Genomic DNA, 18,708 nt, shown 5'->3' with positions numbered 1-18,708 from the left:
CTTCCATTGAAAAGAACAGGTTCCTTAAGATCAGTCAAGCTCAACCTGTTTTCAATGCCTAGATGAGAATTTCAGAGACCACAAGACATTTCCTCTGGACAGTCCTAATATTTAAAGTGCCTTGCCTTGTGCTACCTAGGTAAGAATTTCTATGTTGATATTTTGACATAAGCCAAGCACATGTAGCGTAACTCTATTTAATACCATGTGTTCAAAGGCAGGCTAGATGGAAAGTCTGGGAACACTTGGAGTAATTTTTTAACATTTAAATAGGATTTTTCTTAGAATATATTTAAATAGTTTATTTTTTTATCAAATATACTTTTTATTATCCCAAGATACCTTGGTCAATTTTTAAATATAAAACCACATGCCAGATTCCTACTATGATTTATTACATAATTTTACCCCACTTTTATAAAGATCATTTATCAAAAGACTTTTTGACATCAATGTTTATATCAATGTTTCCCAAGGTGTGTTCTTCACTAGCAGGTATTTTAAGTGGAAGATTCTATTGTAAAATATATTTGGGAAATCGTAGGTTAAACCAACTCAACTAGGTTTCTTTACTGATGAAAAATATACATCCAGCATCTAAAAAGTAACTTCATTTTTCTTACAGGTGAAAAAAGAGTAATATTAAAAAATAAATCTATTTGCTTTACATCAAATAGTTCATAGGTGGAACCTAAATTTAAATAAAACTTTTATCTCCATGTCTTACCTCCTAAAAATCTGACATTTATCACCAAGATCTTCTCAAGTTATCTTTTACTGATTTTGTGAAAGAAAAAAGATAACACTTTTATTTTTGATAACTGCTACTTGAATAACTCATAAAATAAAAGATGCTGGGCAAAGTTTCTCTTTTCCTCAAGGGATTAAAAAAAACAAACAAACAAACAGAGCCATACAATTTATTAACGGTGGCAAAGGGTAGAAATGAATATTTAAAAATGAATATAAAAAATGATGTATCATATGTTCAATTTGATCTAGGTTCAGCTTGTCAGAGTTAAGGCATATACGAACTCATTTGGGGAGAATTCTTCATACTTCTGTACAGATCTTTCCCAAAATATACACTAATGACAGCCACAGCTCTCTAGGAAAGCTAAACATCATAATGCTTGCCCTATTTATTATATACCCAGGAGAGAGAGATCATTTCCTAAACTCAAGTGACTACTGCAGAATTAGGTAACATAAATATATTGCCAGCTCGGGTTTTATAAGTTGTAAATGAAAACTATAGTTATCCCAAATCTTTTACCATTAATTCCATGAAGGTTATCTAATAATGTATGCCCCATGTATTAATGTGTCCAAAACTCTAAGAATGTTTAAAAGCTTACTTGAAAACATAAATTTTATCTAAACTCTATCTAAAATAATTTTCACTGATTAGTATTTTCTTTTCTTTTAAAGCTAGATGTTTTCAAAAGTTCCTAATATAAATAATAAAGTCACAGGCACAACATACAGGCAAAATCTCTTATCAAACATCAAGGCAACCCAAGTTTTTCTGCTCTTGTGAATTCTAGAATGATCATTACAGGGAATACTCCTTGTGTAAGGAACTCTGTAGAAAATGTAAAACTGGGAGAGAGGAGAAGGAAGAGCATTCTAGCCTAAAAAATGAGAAGCAAACACGCACACCTTCACTCTGTCCCTCTTCACCATGTTTCTAGTCTTTTTGTATATTTGGTTTTAACAAATGGTTTGAATGGTTAAGTGGGCTTTTGCAGGACAATAGCTGGGATGCTCGCAAGAGGCTCAACCGCAACTGCTGCCTGATAGGTATAAAGCGAACAACTGTGTGCTGCTAACGTCTCATCATTCTGCTTAGCTCGTCTCTCCTCTTCCCCAGCTTTGTCTAAAGGGCAAACAGTACCTACAGGTACTTTTAGCACAGGAAAGAAAGTCTAAAAAAAAGTCCAAAAAAGAAGTTATATTGTTTGTGGTAATAGAATCTGAAAAATTATTCTCAAAAGCTAATCTCTAGAGAAGAAATATTTTGTTTTACAGAATGCATTCTTTTTTAGGTATTTACTATGTTTTGTTTTGCCTTTTTTTGTAATACTAGTATAAAATGGAACATGTAAAAGAAAATTCTGTAAACATAACTCTAAATCAGACACAATGAAAGCTATGGAACTGTGCCTTAAAATAACTGACATAACAAATAATCATGCACTGAATTAGTTAAGGAGAAAAGAAATGAGCCTCATAGTGCTAGTAAATTTTTTAAAATTGCATTACAAAAAGAAAAAAAGCCAGCAACACTTGTTAAAGCTTAAATAAAACTTAAATGATCAAGATTAAAACTAGAAAAGCTACCATACAAGAAACAGGCTCTCACACATGTTCAGAAACATACCCGCCTTCTACAGAACCTATGAGGCGATCCTCCCTTAGCAATGAAGTTTATACAAAAAATAAAAAGAGAAAAATCATCCAAAATTTTTACTATTCATTTTCCCATTTAACATAGTTAACTAACATTAAACTTATAATAATTAAAAAGACGTATTCACATACTAAATAACCACATTGTTTAGTTAATTTATAGAAATAGGGAATATGTTCATTTTTTCCCCCTAAGAGATTGGCCAGCAATAAGAATAATTTCAGCATATAAATATATTAATATACTAAAGAATTATTTTAACATAATACAGCTAAAATATTTTTCTGGGAAAACTCTTATTTCCTTTAATGTAATATAATTTTAATGTAAAATTAGAGATGACTTCATCATTCAATGGATATTTCCAAATAGACTATTTCTAATAAAAGACTGGAGGAAAAACAAAAAAGTTACAGAACTATTCTAAATTAAAAATAACTATTCATAAAAAATTACTTTGATACCTTAAATAAACTATGGACTGCAAAATTACATTACAGGGACATGATCAAAATTAGCTTATGGAAATAAGTTTTAAATACATGGAAGCATAATAAAAAACATATTCACAGTTTAAGAATAAAGAATGTTGAGTGACTCTTACCCTTTGTTCCAGTGCTGACTGAGTCTGTTGTCTTAAAAGAGCTTTAAATGGCCCCCCTTCTTTTCCAGCACTACCACTTCCCATTCCTACAGAACATCAGTACATAAATAACAACCAAAAAACAACTATAGAAACAGAAAGTTTAATTGCATTCATCTTCAGAAATAGCATGAGTCGAAATCTATTAAAATGAGCCATACATTTAAAGTACTTTATTCAGCACATATTTTACCCGATTTTATTCAGTTTTCTTTAGAAGCAAGATGGCAAAGCTGTACTGATCGCCATTAGTTTTAGACTCAATTTGTTCTAAAACTTATTTTTTAAATTATATTAATGTGATGAATTTTCGTATAATATGCAAAACTTTAAAGTTGAGTCTTCTAATATAAAATAATCAAGACACTACCATTACCACTGACCCTTGAACAACATGGGTTTCAACTGTACAGGTTCACTTATATGCGGATTTTTTTCCAGTAAATACAGTACTGTACATGTGATTTCTCTTCCTTATGATTTTCTTAACGACATTTTCTTTCCTCTAGTCCACTTCACTGCAAGAATATGGTAAATAATACATATAACAAAATGTGTGTTAATCGACTATTTATGTTATCAGTAAGGCTTCCAGTCAAGAGTAGGCTATTAATAGTTAAGCTTTGAGGAATCAGAAGTTAGAAGTGAATTTTCAGCTTGTCCAGGGGTATGTTGTTCAAGGGTCAACCGTGCTCACTACACTAACAATTTAAGAACACTAAAAGAAACCGAGAAACACTAAATGTTTGTTTAAAAGTAAATATAGAGAGAAGCACTGATTGTGCTTACTTAAAATATTCAACAATTCTCTATAAGGACATGAATTGTAGGCAATTTTAAAATCTGGTTGTATCTATTTTCTGAATACTTCCCATTCCTATATATAATGTTCATGACAAAACACTATTAACATTCATAGTTTTCAAGAATCATTTGCAAAAACCAACATAAAAGTATTTTTAAAAACTGAAAATCACAGACATATAATAGACACATCACAAATGTACATAGTTATGGATGAAAGAATATTTCCCAAGCTCTTAGATGTATTTTTTTAAATACTTAATTTTTCATTTCTTTCCTTACTTTATTTTATTCTTTTGATAATACCAATAGACCAATTATAGTCAAAGAATTATAGAAAGCAGGGGACAGGTGAGAAGCTAATGCTCTATAGACTGGAGTTAACAGTTCAATCCCACCCTTTCAAAACTGAAGATACATGTAGTCAGATTTACTGCAATGAATTCAAAGAGGAACTAATTTACTTTTACATTTTTAGCTGTTCTTGGATAAGGAAACAAAGGTTAGCATGTGTATAGTCCCATTCTTTTCTTTAAAAATAAAAAAGAAACGTATTTTTCTTTTAGTAACCTAAACGTGATTTTTAGAGACTATACAATACTAACCATAGAAATGAAACTAATATCTTTACATGAAACATACTGAGAGCCATAAAATAAAATGTAATTTTGTAGAGATAAATAAAACATCAGAAAATACAGCAGAAAAATTTGAAAATTAATGCAATGGACAGAAAAAAAATGGATAATGAAAGAATACCAACAAAATGAGACTCAAACTGATTCAAACAAAATAGTTTACTAATGTAATCAAATGGCTTAGCAACATGATGGTGCAGGTCCAAAGTGAATGGAGTTGGTGTGAAGGGAAAGAAAGTATAGCATCTAAAACAGAAACTCTAGTAATGAGAACCTAATAATCATTGGAAATATCCAGATCTATGTCCTCAGACATATAATTTTTTAGTATATAAAATAATTTCCGAATATTCATAACTATCCATCAAGTAATCCTCAATCATGTTCTCACAATCATTCTAATCATTTAACTCTGTCCACCAATAAGAAAAATAAGAAGTATGCCCTGTACAAAACACCCAATACTTCTTTACAGTATGAAATAATTAATCATTTTCAAAGGTGACTTAAAATAAAGGGATTAAAAAGCTGACATAATGTGATCCTACCAGAAGCAGCCAGGAACAGCTCTTCACTGAAAGAAACACTTTTCCTCAGAACTGGGCTGACAAGGCTAGAGTGATGAGGGGGAAGGCTAGACTCCGAGAGGAGGAGACAGGACTTTTTAAGATGAAGGGAACCACAAGAGAGAGAGGGGGAGCTGGGACACAGGTAAATCCTAGGCCCCTGTGGGTAAGGTGCTGTAGAGGAAAGTAGCAGAGAAAAGATGCAGATTCAGAAGATGATCAGAAAATGCAGGATAAGGAAAGCAATGATGAAGCAAAACATAACAGTAAAAATGAATTTTAAAATGCTTACATAAATTACACTAAGCATAGGAAGTCATTAACAAGACCATCTATCCAACATAATATAAATAAAAGGCATCGTCTAAAACTTAGCAAAACCTTTACAAACTTTGCATTCGTTAAAATTTTTTAAATCAGGATTAAATTAGGATTTTATGCCATTCTAATCACTTTGAGCTGATTTCTCAAAAACACTTAAATTACCTGCCTTTTTTTTTTTTTGCTTAAGAATAAAGTTAAAATATGCACTTTATAAATTTTTACAGCCAGAAACTTGTTGTTTCAAATACAAACATTATTTAAAATGGCAAAAAACAGTTTTTCAAATGTTACTAAAATAGATCACTTATGAGTATTTTACTTGAATACCCATTAAAAAAAAAAAACCCACCACATTAAACAGTTGCCATCATTAATTTAAAAAAATAAAACATTAGCTTCTTTCGATCCAGATTTGAGATATGTAACATTTTTTTTCCTTTAAATCTTAAATACTAAACCCTGATGATAACAGTGCATTTACAAAGACTTGCACACCTAAGGAGCAAATACTCTCTGGATTACAAAAACTATACATGGTTAAAAGCCTGACTTTTTTTTAAAAAAGTAAAAAATTAGCTTAACTCAGCTGTCAAATCAATATCCTAAAACTACTACTCTAAAATTCCACTCCTACTAGTTGAGTACTTGGGAAAACATACGAAAACAAAGCCTGGTAAAATGTCAAAAATTAGAATCTATAGAAATAAATCAACATGACTTTTTTTCAATGAGACCTACATGAAAAATGAGACCTACCTTCTCAATCTAAAGCTTTATTAACTTATTCTATTTTTGGCTCCCCAGTTTATATAAATAAATCAATCATAATCACCTTATCCTCACCATTTCTCAAGAGACTGATTGTTTATATAGGTAAATTTGAGGCAGAGAAACATGAAATACATGTTCGTTCATTTCCAGTTTTAGAAGTTTTATTTTAAAAATGTTTATGTTTTATTTATTTCTGAGAGAGAGAGAGAGACAGTGTGAGCAGGGGAGGGTCAGAGAGGNAGGACGCTTAACCGACTAAGCCACCCAGGCGCCCCTAGAAGTTTTAAAACAATCATAATTTTGCCATTTCATATCTCCTTTGGAATGGTCCTCAGGAATATTCACAAATATTTAGGGACTGATGATAAAGCCAAAAGACTAAAAACTGTTAATGTTCTATAAATATGCTATTAAAAACAGTGAATAGCATATGATAGTAGCAATACAAAATTATCTGAAGGCAGCTGATGAATATAGACATAATAAGAATAATAGCTANATCATGACCTGAGCCGAAGTCGGATGCTTAACCAACTGAGCCACCCAGGTGCCCCAAATAATAGCTATTTTAAATGACTCTTTAAAAGCTAAAACCTTGGAGCTAGAAAATAAGATGCAATAAAGTTTTCATTGATAATATAATTGATTGCCTATAAGAAAGCTAAGAGAAATTTGATTCAATTAATTTCTTCATAATCTTTTTCACACTTGGCCTTTTTGGTGAATTAAGGAAAACAGAAAGACCAGAAAAATATTTTCAAAAATTCATCTGTGGGGAGCACCTGGGTGGCTCAGCCAGTTGAGAGTTGAACTTAAGCTCAGGTCATGAGCTCATGATTCCTGAGTTTGAGGCCCACATCTGGCTGGGTGCTATTAGCAGGGAGCCCACTTCAGATCCTCTGTCTCCTTCTCTCTATGACCCTCTCCAACTTATGCTCTCTCTCAAAAATAAACATTAAAAAAATTTTATCTGTGGTATGGCAAAGAAAAATGAAAATTTTATTGAAAATGTAACAAGGAATTCACAAATAGCTAGTAGTCAAAGCCTGAAAAATGTTTTTAAGAAAACTTATTCTTCAAATACTAAGTCTTCCTTGTTTTGATAGGCATGAATTTGAAGGCCAGAATATCATTCTTTATTTAAAAATAAATATTTTTCAACAAAATAAATAAATAAATAAATCTTTTTCACTGAAGTTTGAATGGTTCAGTTTTTACGGCATAAATGTGGTTAAGATACCATATTCTACAGCATGAATTACTATAAAGTATCTCATGATTTTAAGATGTTATTCATATTATGTATATATAAAAATAAAGCTATTCTTTTCAAAGAATTAGGTATTCATATTTATCTTCCTCACATTTTGTGACTATATTTATAAAAGTAGATACTAAACCTACAGGCTTTCTTTCTAATGTCCTTTCTTTATAAGTAGCATTGGTTTTGGAATTGGATTGCTTTTCACTGTTTTCATAAAATCTGGGATGATTTCATAAATCTCTTGCCTAACACACAAAATGTTATTAAAGCTGATAAAAATAACAGAGGAACTATACAAATTGTCTTCATCAATCTGGAGAGAAAACTGTCAGACAAAGATAGAATTTACAAAAATTGCTAACTGCTAACTTTTTAATATTTTGTATTTTACTTTTCATAAAAATACTTTTTTAAAGATTTGAATAATTCTACTTTAAGCAGTAATGAAATAATCTGACTTTTTAAACAATCTTTTATCATAAAACATTCATAAAAACTCACAGAAATTATTTATCAAAATACAAATAGGAGAGGGAAAAATTATAAACTTCGTGCATTGAGAAATATATAAGAATAAGAAAAATGCTATTTTCTAACCTAGAAAGACTAGCAAAACCAAACATTTTAAATAACAAGAAGTTAATAAGTAGATACATGTACTCCCATATAACCATTTCAATCGTTCCAAAAATGTTTTCATAATAAAATCTTAGAACTAAATTCAGAAATAGACAGCAAAATGAATTCAAAAATGCTTCTATTGCATGAGGAACTGGATTGTAAGCTACTAGTATTACTTTCTATTCAAAAGAGTTAAGATGTTATTCCTCATAATATGAGTATGAAATGAAAAACATCTACAAGCAAAAACAATCTACACTACAATTAAATCAATAAATCCAAATCTTTGAACAAGCTAATTTCTGAACTGTATGAAATTTTCATATTTTAATGGTGGTAACGGAAAATGATCAGTATTCACATTATCTTTTAACATAAATGCCAAAAACAGGAGGAAAGCCTTGGATGAAAAGCTAATAAAGAACAGAAACAAACTTGAAAAAAACAAAAGAAAAAGAAAAAGGTGGGTGGAAGCGCCTTACCAGTTTTGGGTGTCAAACTCAAATCTGTGTCAGAAGAAGAGGACTGTCGACTGTAGGACTTGGAAGGTGAAAAGGAATAAGTTTGGTTTTTCAGAGGGGTTGAGGGTCCTGATGAGTGAGTATTGGGATTGGGATCTTCATTGAAGGGAATCCTGCCAGAAGAAGGTGGAGAAATATTAAGCAATCATGTGCCAAAGGACTTGACGGAAGGCAGCATGATCCAAACACCAGAAAAAGTATTGGGCAGGGCCAGCAGTCATTTCTTAAGTGTGGAGCTGGGTATGAGGTCAAAGACAACCGATTGCTGTTTAACCATTCATCATTCTCCAGAGAAATAGTCACCTGCACTGGAACAGTTAATAAGCCAAGTAAAAAAGCAAAGAAGCATGAGATGACAGACTAAGGGGGTAAAAAATATTAAAAGGAGAAATAAAAAGAATACATGACTGAAAATACTTTCAAATAAACAATGCTTTTTTAAGTTACAAAAGAAAAAATGATGCTGCAAATGGTGTGTGCAAATATTCACAATTGTTTTTATATTTGCACACACAGATATCTTCAAAAGAAAAATGTTTCCTTATCCTATAGCATCAAGAGTGCCACAGCTAAAAACACAGCAGAGAGAAAAATGAATACGGCTACACAAAACCATTGTATGTTACACAGAATAGTTGCTTACCTGTTTTCCAAAAGCTCTCTTCCACAGAATAAAACAGACCCTACTATGTAACAGGTTTTGTACATAATAAAATAAGCAAATCCGAAGCCTTGCCAGCTATTGCATATAGAATCCAATAATCAATTTTATTTCTAACCAAATGCAGAAATAACGGCAAATCCTAGTGGATTCTCCTAAAACCTTACAGGACACATACATAGGACAGGGTTCTTAGAGGATCTATGGAAGAGACTTTGGAAGCTAGAAGAACACTTTCACTTCCAAATAATTAGAGCCTCTGCGGTGGCTAAATACTGGATTTCTTCACTGCAGCTGGACTTTGAGTGAGAAAAGGAGGAGCAGCAAAGACTGGTGGTACCTGCCTACACTAAGACACCTGCCTACCTGCCTGCCTGCCTGCCCTTGGCAGCCACGCTGCCTGTGGCCTGCCTTCCCCAGCTCTGGAGTCTGAGCAGTCTCGTACCAGTATAGATGAGAGTGGGAACAGACACAGAGAAGTTCTGAGTAAGTCGTGAGCCAGTAGCAGTGTGAATTGGGCTGTTGTGAGTCGAGCGGCATCCATGGCTTGGAGGATGAACCAGCGGAGACCTGAGGGAATTTGTAGTCAAAGTGGAAAAAAAGAAAACAATACATACAACAGATAGCAAAGTTATGTTAAAATAATTTCAAAGGAGCTTTAGTTAGGGGAGAGGAATTTTTAATCTCCAACATGCAAAAAACAAGTCAAAATTTAAAAGGAATAGCTAAATACTAACTTGATAGGATACAGTTATAGTTTTAAATGATCAGATTAATAATAATAATTAGGACTGTGAATAAGGAAAATAGCAAGCAGAAATAGTGGCATTAAATAAGAAAAAGACTAAGATTTGGAATTTAAGTTGGTTAAAATGTTTTGATCACCATAAAGCTTACTTACTACACAGTATGTTAGGGACAAAGCACCCATAAAAGTGAAGGTCAGATATAAAGTTCTTATGTTGCTTCTGAAACTGAACTGATGTAATTAATTATATTTTTTCATAAAGAAAATTTAACAGAACTGTTTCTGTCTGTAACACTGGTACTTAAGAATATGAGAAATGACAGCACAAAGAAAAATGAATGAACTACATGGATATAAGCATATGCAAACATTCCAGTATTTTAGTACACCAAGTATATTGCTTAAAACCAGGTTACACTGAGAACAAAACAAAGGGACATGTCTTTTAAAACACATTAATAAAACAATATAATTTTTATCTGTCAAACAGAATATATTATTTAAATTAAAACAGAATTTATTAAACTACATTCTGAGTTGGAATTGAAATTTTATAAGATATAAACTGACATCCTGCAAGATCATATCTATATGTATGTATAGATATATTTAGATCCCATACACAGATACATATTCACATACAATATTTAAATTTTCATGAAGAAGTTTTGCTAAAAGGGCATAGTTACGCTGAATGGAGGGAATGGCATATTAAACTAAGAATCCTTCATATTGGCAATTATTTCACTACACACTGCATTCAGTGTGGAAAAAACAGAACGTGAAACACTCTGAAAATCTATCCCCACTTTCTAGAATTCAATTAAAAGCAGATCAAGAGCTCAACTTTTCCTGGCCTTTTCTTTTTTATTGGCCAGTAAACATTTCCAACAATCACAGTTGGTCAAGGTTCAATATGAGCTATCATTAACTGGCAACAATGGGTCTTTCACAGAGTCTACAGACTACTTTCTGAAAATATCACTGATTTTACACTAGGACAGTGTTTCTTTTTTGTTGCCAGTTTAAATTAAAAACATGTTTAATACAACTGACAAAAATCAAACATCTTATTGGTGACCTATGTGTATACAAACAACTAAGTAAGGTTTTATTGGTTTTTTCTTTCTCTGTTGAGTGACTAATGAAGTTAAAATTTCTAAGAACCAGTTTTGCACAGAGGACAAATTACAATTAACATCTCTTAGAAAGTACTTTTCTTCTTAAGTAGAGAAGCAGTAAATCGTATTTAAGTGCACTTTCTACCATCAAGATTAGTTCAGCAAGGACATATCAAAGAGATTTATATTATGTATTACACTAACCATCTGAAAGGAAAAAAATAAACCAATGGAGTAGAACACATCATTTATAAAGGTAAAATAAAATGAATAAAATAAAATGAACACTGTAAAAGCTTCAACATATGACATCTAATTAAAATTAAAATCCAAATACACTGGAGCATCACCATCTATATTCTCTATATTCTTGGAGTTCTAATTCTTATCAGTCTCCTTGCATGAAAGATTATTTTGCAATAATATTCCAGTGACATTTCTAATAATAAATCCATTCAGAGAGGAATATAATCCAAACTACTCTTTGTCAAATTCTTGTCTAGAATCAATGTTATAATTAAATATCAGAATAATTACAATTAATTGAATCATAAAACAATTTTAACTAGCACCCAAATTGATTATCAAACATACAAAGAAGCTGGCTAAAATAAAGCAGCCTGAGTACTGGTTAGTTTTTTATTTTAAACAGCATGATTGTGGTAGAAAGATGCCTTTCAGAAAAATCTTAATGAAGCAACTTAAACTTTTCATGTTGTGAATATTTGACAATTTAAGGCAGATGGCTACAACAAAATTAGAAAAGAAGAACACTTACACAATCCCAGAAGACTTACATTAATGGAACTATTCCTGAATGCAGGCAAAAAGTACTCCACTACTATCAATATATCATCCTAAGACACCAACAGATAAGATGGCATTCTTTCCACTAAGTAATTTAGTGAAAAGAGGAAAACTTCAGACATCACAGCTGCAAAAGCCAGGTGCCTTCGGCCAACATAGATAAAGCTGGAGGGTGGCAAGAGGAGAGCCCAGGTCTTTAATTTGGCGTGGAAAATGAAAATAAGGGGCGCCTGGGTGGCTCAGTCGGTTGGGCCTCCGACTTTGGCTCAGGTCATGATCTCATGGTTCATGGGTTCGAGCCCTGCGTCGGGCTCTGTACTGACAGCTCAGAGCCTGGAGACTGCTTCGGATTCAGTGTCTCCCTCTCTCTCTGACCCTCCCCTGCTCCCGCTGTCTCTGTCTCTCTCAGAAATAAAACATTAAAAAAAAAAAAAGAAAATGAAAATAAAACCTGAATCCCTCAAAAAGTTACACCTGCAATTTGACTCTACCTGTGGTAGCAGGCAGTTCATAAATGAAATATAAAGCAAATTCACTCTTCAGTTTATTTAAAACAATTATTTCACAGGTGCACCTCAGGGCTCAGTTAAACATCCGACTTCGGCTCAGGTTATGACCTCAAGGCTTGTGAGTTTGAGCCACACATCAGGCTCTGTGCAGACAACATGGAGCCTGGACCTTGCTTCGGATTCAGTATCTCCCTCTCTCTCTGCCTATCCCCTGCTTGCTCGCACTCTCGCGCTCTCTCTCTCTTTCTCACTCTCTCTCTCAAGAATCAACATTTTTAAAAAAACAAAGTGGTTTTCTTAAAACAATTATTTCACTTATCAAAGGATTTCCCAATAAAATCAGGCAATATATATAATACTATGCTCTCTCTTGTGACTAAAATTTAATCTAAATAACTGAAGGCTAACAGAAAGGAAATAATTAAAAAGAATAAGCTTAAAAGGAAAATCTCACTTCAGATTTTTCTGACTACAGAATCCATCCTGACTCCCAGATGACATAGGGCAAGGGTCAGCAAACCATACCCTACAAGTCAAATCCATCCTGCCATCTGTTTTGTAAATAATCAAGTTTTATTGGAACACAACCATACTCACCTATTTGCATACTATCAATGACTGTTTTCATGCTACATGTTTCATGAGTAGTTATTTTAGCAAAGACTAAGTTATTTACCTGTACCTTCTGGTCATTTGCCAAAAAAAATTTGTGATTCTTAATGTAGAGAATCTCTAAATCAGTGGTTCTCAATGGAAGTACTATTGGCATTTAGGATAGAATAAGTCCAGGGGCACCTGGGCGGCTCCGTCAGTTAAGCATCCGACTCTTGACTTCAGCTCAGGTCATGATCTCATGGTTCATGAGTTCAAGTCCCGCACAAGCTCTGTGCTGACAGTGCGAAGCCTGCTTGGGATTTTGTCTCCCTCCCCATCCCCACTCCCCCCCTTGCTCTCTCTCTCTCTCTCAAAATAAATATAAATAAACTTAAAAAAAAAAGAACAAGTCTTCATTGAACACAGTTGTCCCGTGGTGTGTAGGACAGTCAGCATGTCTAGTCCACAACCATGATCTTCCTCCTCACCCCAATCGTTATGACAGAAAACTTTCATTTAAAAAATTTTTTTAATGTTTATTTTTGAAGGACAGAAAAACAGAGCATGAGCTTGTAAGGGGCTGAGAGAGAGGAAGACAGAGAATCCAAAGCAGGCTCCATGCTCTGAGCTGTCAGCACAGAGCCTGATGTGGGGTTCAAAGTCACCATCTGTGAGATCATGACCTGAGCTGAAGTTGGATGCTTAATCGACAGACAGAGCCACCCAAGGTGCCCCGAAAGCTTTACTTTAAAAAATTCCTTGTAGGGTCACCTGGGTGGCTCAGTCAGTTAAACATCTGACTTTGGTTCAGGTCATGATCTCATGCTTTGTGAGTTCGAGCCCCACGTCAGGCTTTATGCTGACAGCTCAGAGCCTGAAACCTGCTTCAGATTCTGTGCCTCCCTCTCTCCCTGCCCCTCCCCTGCTTGCACTCAAAAATAAATAAACTCTCTCTCAAAAATAAATTTAAAAAACATTTAAAAAGTAAAAATAAAAAAGAAACTTAAAAAATAATAAACGAATAAAAACTAAAATTTAAAATTCCTTGTAGATCACCACCATGTTGAAAATTTTCTGCCTTAGACACAAATGATAATACATAAGCCAAATCCAGCCAACCAAAGTATTTTGTTCAATCACACTTAGTTTTTTAAAAATGTATGAGTCTAACTTCCTTTAGACCAGCATCAGCAAACTCCCTTTTTTTGTTAAACAAAGATAGGAAATATATGGCTAGTGTGTGAAATATTTCCTATCCAGCTTTTTGCAGACAAAAAGTTTGTCACACCTGCTTTACACAGTCCTCAGTACTCCCTATTTAATTATACTTAATTATTTTTATATGTATAAACTATCTGGCCTCTGTAGACATTTACATTTGAGACTCCTGCACAAGTCAATCTTCCCTGCTATACTTCTTCTTCCAAACTATGTTGTTAATAAGCATAATTAGATTATCAAGTACAGTATTTGGTTTTAAGCATTCCCCAGAGAATAAGTAAAAATTCCATAAACATCCATCTTATGCTTTAAATGTATGGTGTTTAAAGACCTGAAATACTCAGCTTAGTTTTACATTATTTAACTTGAATTTCATATAAAATATTAGGAACAGCTAAATACTTTTAAGCTTCATATTTTCATAGTCATCTCTGATAATAAAAATCACCAAAGGAAAAAAAAAAATCACCACAGGAAAAATGTATGTTAAACAAGTCTATTAGAATATTTCAAATCAAATGAAAACATACAGGTAAAAGATAAAAAGCTCCATAAGAACAATTCATTGATTCATACTTACTCCTTCATTTCTTTGGATGGGGAATTACATGCAGGAAGGAATGCTGCCGGGCTACTTAGTTTATCCAGTGTACATGCTGTTCCTATGGCTCGTACCACTAACCCAGATTCGCCTTCCAGATCAAAACATTGTAAGTACCCAACAACTGCATTTCCTCTCATTTCAAGTACTTTCAAGCCAATCTTCCTCTGCAGTTCACCTACAAAAAAAGGAAGAAAACTCATTCTGCTTCAGATCTTGATATTATATAATATAAAGCTGGATATGGTAGCAATAAAAAAAAGACTTGAAAAAAAAATCACAGAATTTTAGAACTTGAAAAGAACCTAAAAGATTATCTGCTCCAGCCTCCTACTTTCAGGGAGGTAAGATATTACTAGTTGCACTTTACAGATGCAGCAAATTAAGATTCACTCATTCATGCATTCATTTACCAAATAATTTTTGGTTGTGTACTATGTGCCTGGCATTCTTCCTTTCTTCTAAGTGCTAGAAACACAGAGGTGAACAAAAAAGATATATTATTTAATATATTAACTATAACATTGTATATTAAGTATAAATATATTTATACTGATTTATAAATATTAATATTTGGTATATATTAATATTAATATGTAATATTAATATTAATGTGTTTATATTTTATATTTAAAACATATAAATGTATTATATATAAGTATGAAATACTTATATTTATTATACATAACATTTATACTTATTGTCCAATATATGTGTGTGAGTATATATACATATACACACACTCACATACATATATATAAATTTTAAATGGTAAACAAGTTCTTCAAAGAAAAATAAAGAAAAGCAACAGGGTAAGAGTGTCAGGGATGAACACAGGGAGCTACAACAAGCTGTCAGAGAAGGACTATGAAAAGGCAACAAAAAATATTAGACGGATTACCTAAACTCTGACTACAAATAAATGCTGGAGGAAAGGAAATCAGAACCCAGTTCCCTACCTCCTCCCTCAGGGTTCTGTCCAGCAGGCCACTTTACGAGCACAAATTCCTTTGACTACCCTAGTTAAGAAGGAAATACAAGCTTCTGGTTCAGATTTGCTCTTATAAGATGGCAAAGTGTGTATGTTCAGGAATATGGGGCCAAGGGCAGGGAATCAGCCATTTATAATTCACAGCCTTCACTGTAAAAGTTCAGGTAGCATGTCAAAAGAAGTAAAAAACGTAGCAGTGTTAAGTAAATTGGTAATAAAGTTTTGTTTTGTTTAAAATACCTGACATTAAAGAAATGAGTCTCTGTCTGGCCTCATTTGATGCCCTTGGTGTACGAATTCGATCAATCCATTGATATTCTGGGTCTTCGTTGACCACAAGCTCTTCTACAAACCCATGAATTATTATAGCTCTATAGCACTTTGGAATAGATGTTGCTGTTAAAAGAAATGATCTGTTATGCTTCTATTTATCACAAGATTAAATTCAATTAAAAAAATGTACAACCAAGTTCTTCCCTTCTAAATATGTAAGAATGCCTTTTACTGTGCTAATTCCAATGTAATTATAATAGTTATACTTCCAATTAGTCTTCTAAGTTCCATATTATTCTTAGAAATAATCATTTTCCTTAATGAGACCTTTCGTCTTTCTCATAGCAAACATAGTAGAAACAAACTGTATTTTTATCATTTAGAAAACAGCTATAGACAACTTTAAACAGCATTCAATACAAAGTTTAAAAAAAACAAAATTAAAGTCAGCTAGTTAATCATTATATAAATAAGTAGAAAGTAGATAATGAATACAAAACACTTTATTCAAAGTCCTTTGAAAAAGTTCTGTACAACACATACTGCAGCCTCAAAACTTAAACCATTACCTTTCTGACATAATCTGAGGAGTCACACAGCCCTGCAATTTCCAATAATCTGTGGCCTTATGACCAAATGGTTTGGCAGTCACTATTGTCACTATACTACATAACAAACTCATTTAATATATAGAATTTGAAATGTCCTTAGATTTAAAATAAGATCTAGTCAGATTCAAAAAGGAAAGAACCTAAAATAAAAAATCAACACCAAAAATAACAACAATTAAAAAAGGGGGGAGGGTAGAGAACCTGAGAACATCTACACCAAACTAGTCTCTTAAAATAGACATCCATGCCTTATAGCTGACTCATCAACCCTATTAATCCAGGCTGGCTGTGACTGCCCACACCTGCCAAGGGCAGCCCATACTGCATGGCATTGAGGGACTATACTGTAGATGCCTACTGAATTTTGGATAGCACCACAAAGTTTGGCTAGAGTGCTCTGCTCCTATCTTACAGTGTCTTACACTACAGTAAAATAACACTGGATTTTTCTTTTTCTTTTTTTTTTTTGACAGTTATACAAAGTTCAATATAGTCAGTCATACCTTTTACACGTTTGACAAAAGCAACTTGTTCTGATTTATAAAAGAAAAATTTAATAGACAATAAAATATTCATCTCTGTGAAAATAAGATAACGTGAAAATTACTTCAGAGCTTGTTTTTCAGAGGTTGACCTACTAGACGAGAGTAAAACTTGCATTAGATGAGTGGCTGCAAGCTTCTCCATAGTTTGTGTCTAACAATGATGCTTTTCAAGGCCACTAGAGACTTCAAAATACACATGTCCACCCACCACAAATGGCTCCATATCTGTATTATCTAATTTTAGACAGCCCATTCCAAATAAATCTGATTTTGTCACACATGTAGCCTCATCAAATTTGTTTCCCCAAATGTAGATATGAGAGTGTAATATTTGTTTTCACTGATTGTGAAAGTATAAGTCCATCTTCCCTTATGTTGCCGCTGACAATCAGCTGACATCAAGGTAGCATATGCGGTTCAGATAATCACCTGTTTTATAACATCATGCTTATACATGAGCAGTTCAGCAAGGCAGTGATTTTCCTTCAATTAATGGCCTAGATGAACTGTAGACTCCTATTCGCCATACAGTATAGGCAGGTTTAGGCTTACTCCCTTAGTTTAGTTTTCAGGTAGGACTGTAGCAAATGCTATCACATTTAGCATTTCCAGACCACAGTCACTAGGATCTCATTTCTCTAAGGACGAATTAATTTGTAGCATTTCTGTAAGAAAACATTCTACCTATATTTTCAAACTTGTTTCTCGTCATTCTTAGATATTTGAGAGTTGTATTATTAATTGTTTAGCCATCAATTCTCCACCTTTGGACCCAATATTTATTGACAAGATTAAGTTGTTTCATTAATATATGGATGTTTTATAAAATTCTGATAAGAATCCAAATTCTTCACCAGTCACTCTTTCTACTCGCATTAGCCAACTGTTACCAGTAATGTTTAACGTGATTCCTTCCAGAGTCAGGAGTAGAGGCTGGAGTAGAAGCCAGAGTAGGGTCAGGAAGAGTGGTCTTCTTCCTGCTGCCTCACAAACTCCTCTGACCTCATGGGCATGATAACCATGCATACATACCTCATGCCCCACTGGACTATTCTAACAAATATTTCTATGAACTCATAAAAAAATAGATTGCATTTACTTTAAAACCAGATGAATAGTCCCCAGAGCTACAGCAATTGTTTCTAAGAAATTAATAATTTTCTCTTTGGCATTAAAACCAAAGTATAATAAGCTTTCCATTAGCTTTCTGAAATATTAATTTGATTTCCTATATTTAAAAATTAAATTTCCTGTTAAATGAGAAATAAAATGTGTTTACTTACTGCAAAAGAATTTGACTCCACATGACGACTGCCTAAATCGATTTAAATCATTGAAGAGGTCTACTTTGACAACTACATTGATTTCCCCACGGATACCTAGAATTTCAAAAGGAAAATCAAGTTTCTACCTTAACAAAATAAAGCATAATTAAATAACCAGCAAATGAATGCCAACCGA

The 18,708-nt window shown here is 33.1% G+C and overlaps 1 protein-coding gene and 1 pseudogene across 7 annotated transcripts in view; both read right to left on the bottom strand.

Moving 5' to 3' along the window:
• Positions 1 to 18,708, bottom strand: part of C2CD5 (C2 calcium dependent domain containing 5) — a 100,615-nt gene that overhangs the window by 58,039 nt on the left and 23,868 nt on the right. For 5 of the 7 annotated variants that reach the window (XM_077774449.1, XM_077774450.1, XM_077774453.1 and 2 more), the window contains exons 5-9: positions 18,531 to 18,626; positions 16,059 to 16,214; positions 14,807 to 15,005; positions 8,527 to 8,678; positions 3,018 to 3,103 (exon numbers count right to left, since the gene is read on the bottom strand). In XM_077774449.1, coding sequence (XP_077630575.1) covers positions 3,018 to 3,103; positions 8,527 to 8,678; positions 14,807 to 15,005; positions 16,059 to 16,214; positions 18,531 to 18,626 — 689 coding nt within the window. Of the gene's footprint in view, positions 1 to 2,383; positions 2,417 to 3,017; positions 3,104 to 8,526; positions 8,679 to 9,671; positions 9,797 to 14,806; positions 15,006 to 16,058; positions 16,215 to 18,530; positions 18,627 to 18,708 lie in introns of those variants that run through there. The other 2 variants (XM_077774455.1, XM_077774456.1) reach the window with 2 other exon arrangements.
• LOC144240239 (leucine-rich repeat-containing protein 34-like) lies at positions 17,340 to 18,273 on the bottom strand (annotated as a pseudogene).

The sequence above is a fragment of the Crocuta crocuta genome, unplaced genomic scaffold (assembly GCF_008692635.1).
Source record: "Crocuta crocuta isolate KB4526 unplaced genomic scaffold, BGI_CrCroc_1.0 scaffold176, whole genome shotgun sequence".
NCBI lineage: Eukaryota > Metazoa > Chordata > Mammalia > Carnivora > Hyaenidae > Crocuta > Crocuta crocuta.
The sequence above is the reverse complement of the archived record's forward strand: the minus strand, read 5'-3'. Positions and strand labels throughout refer to the sequence as shown.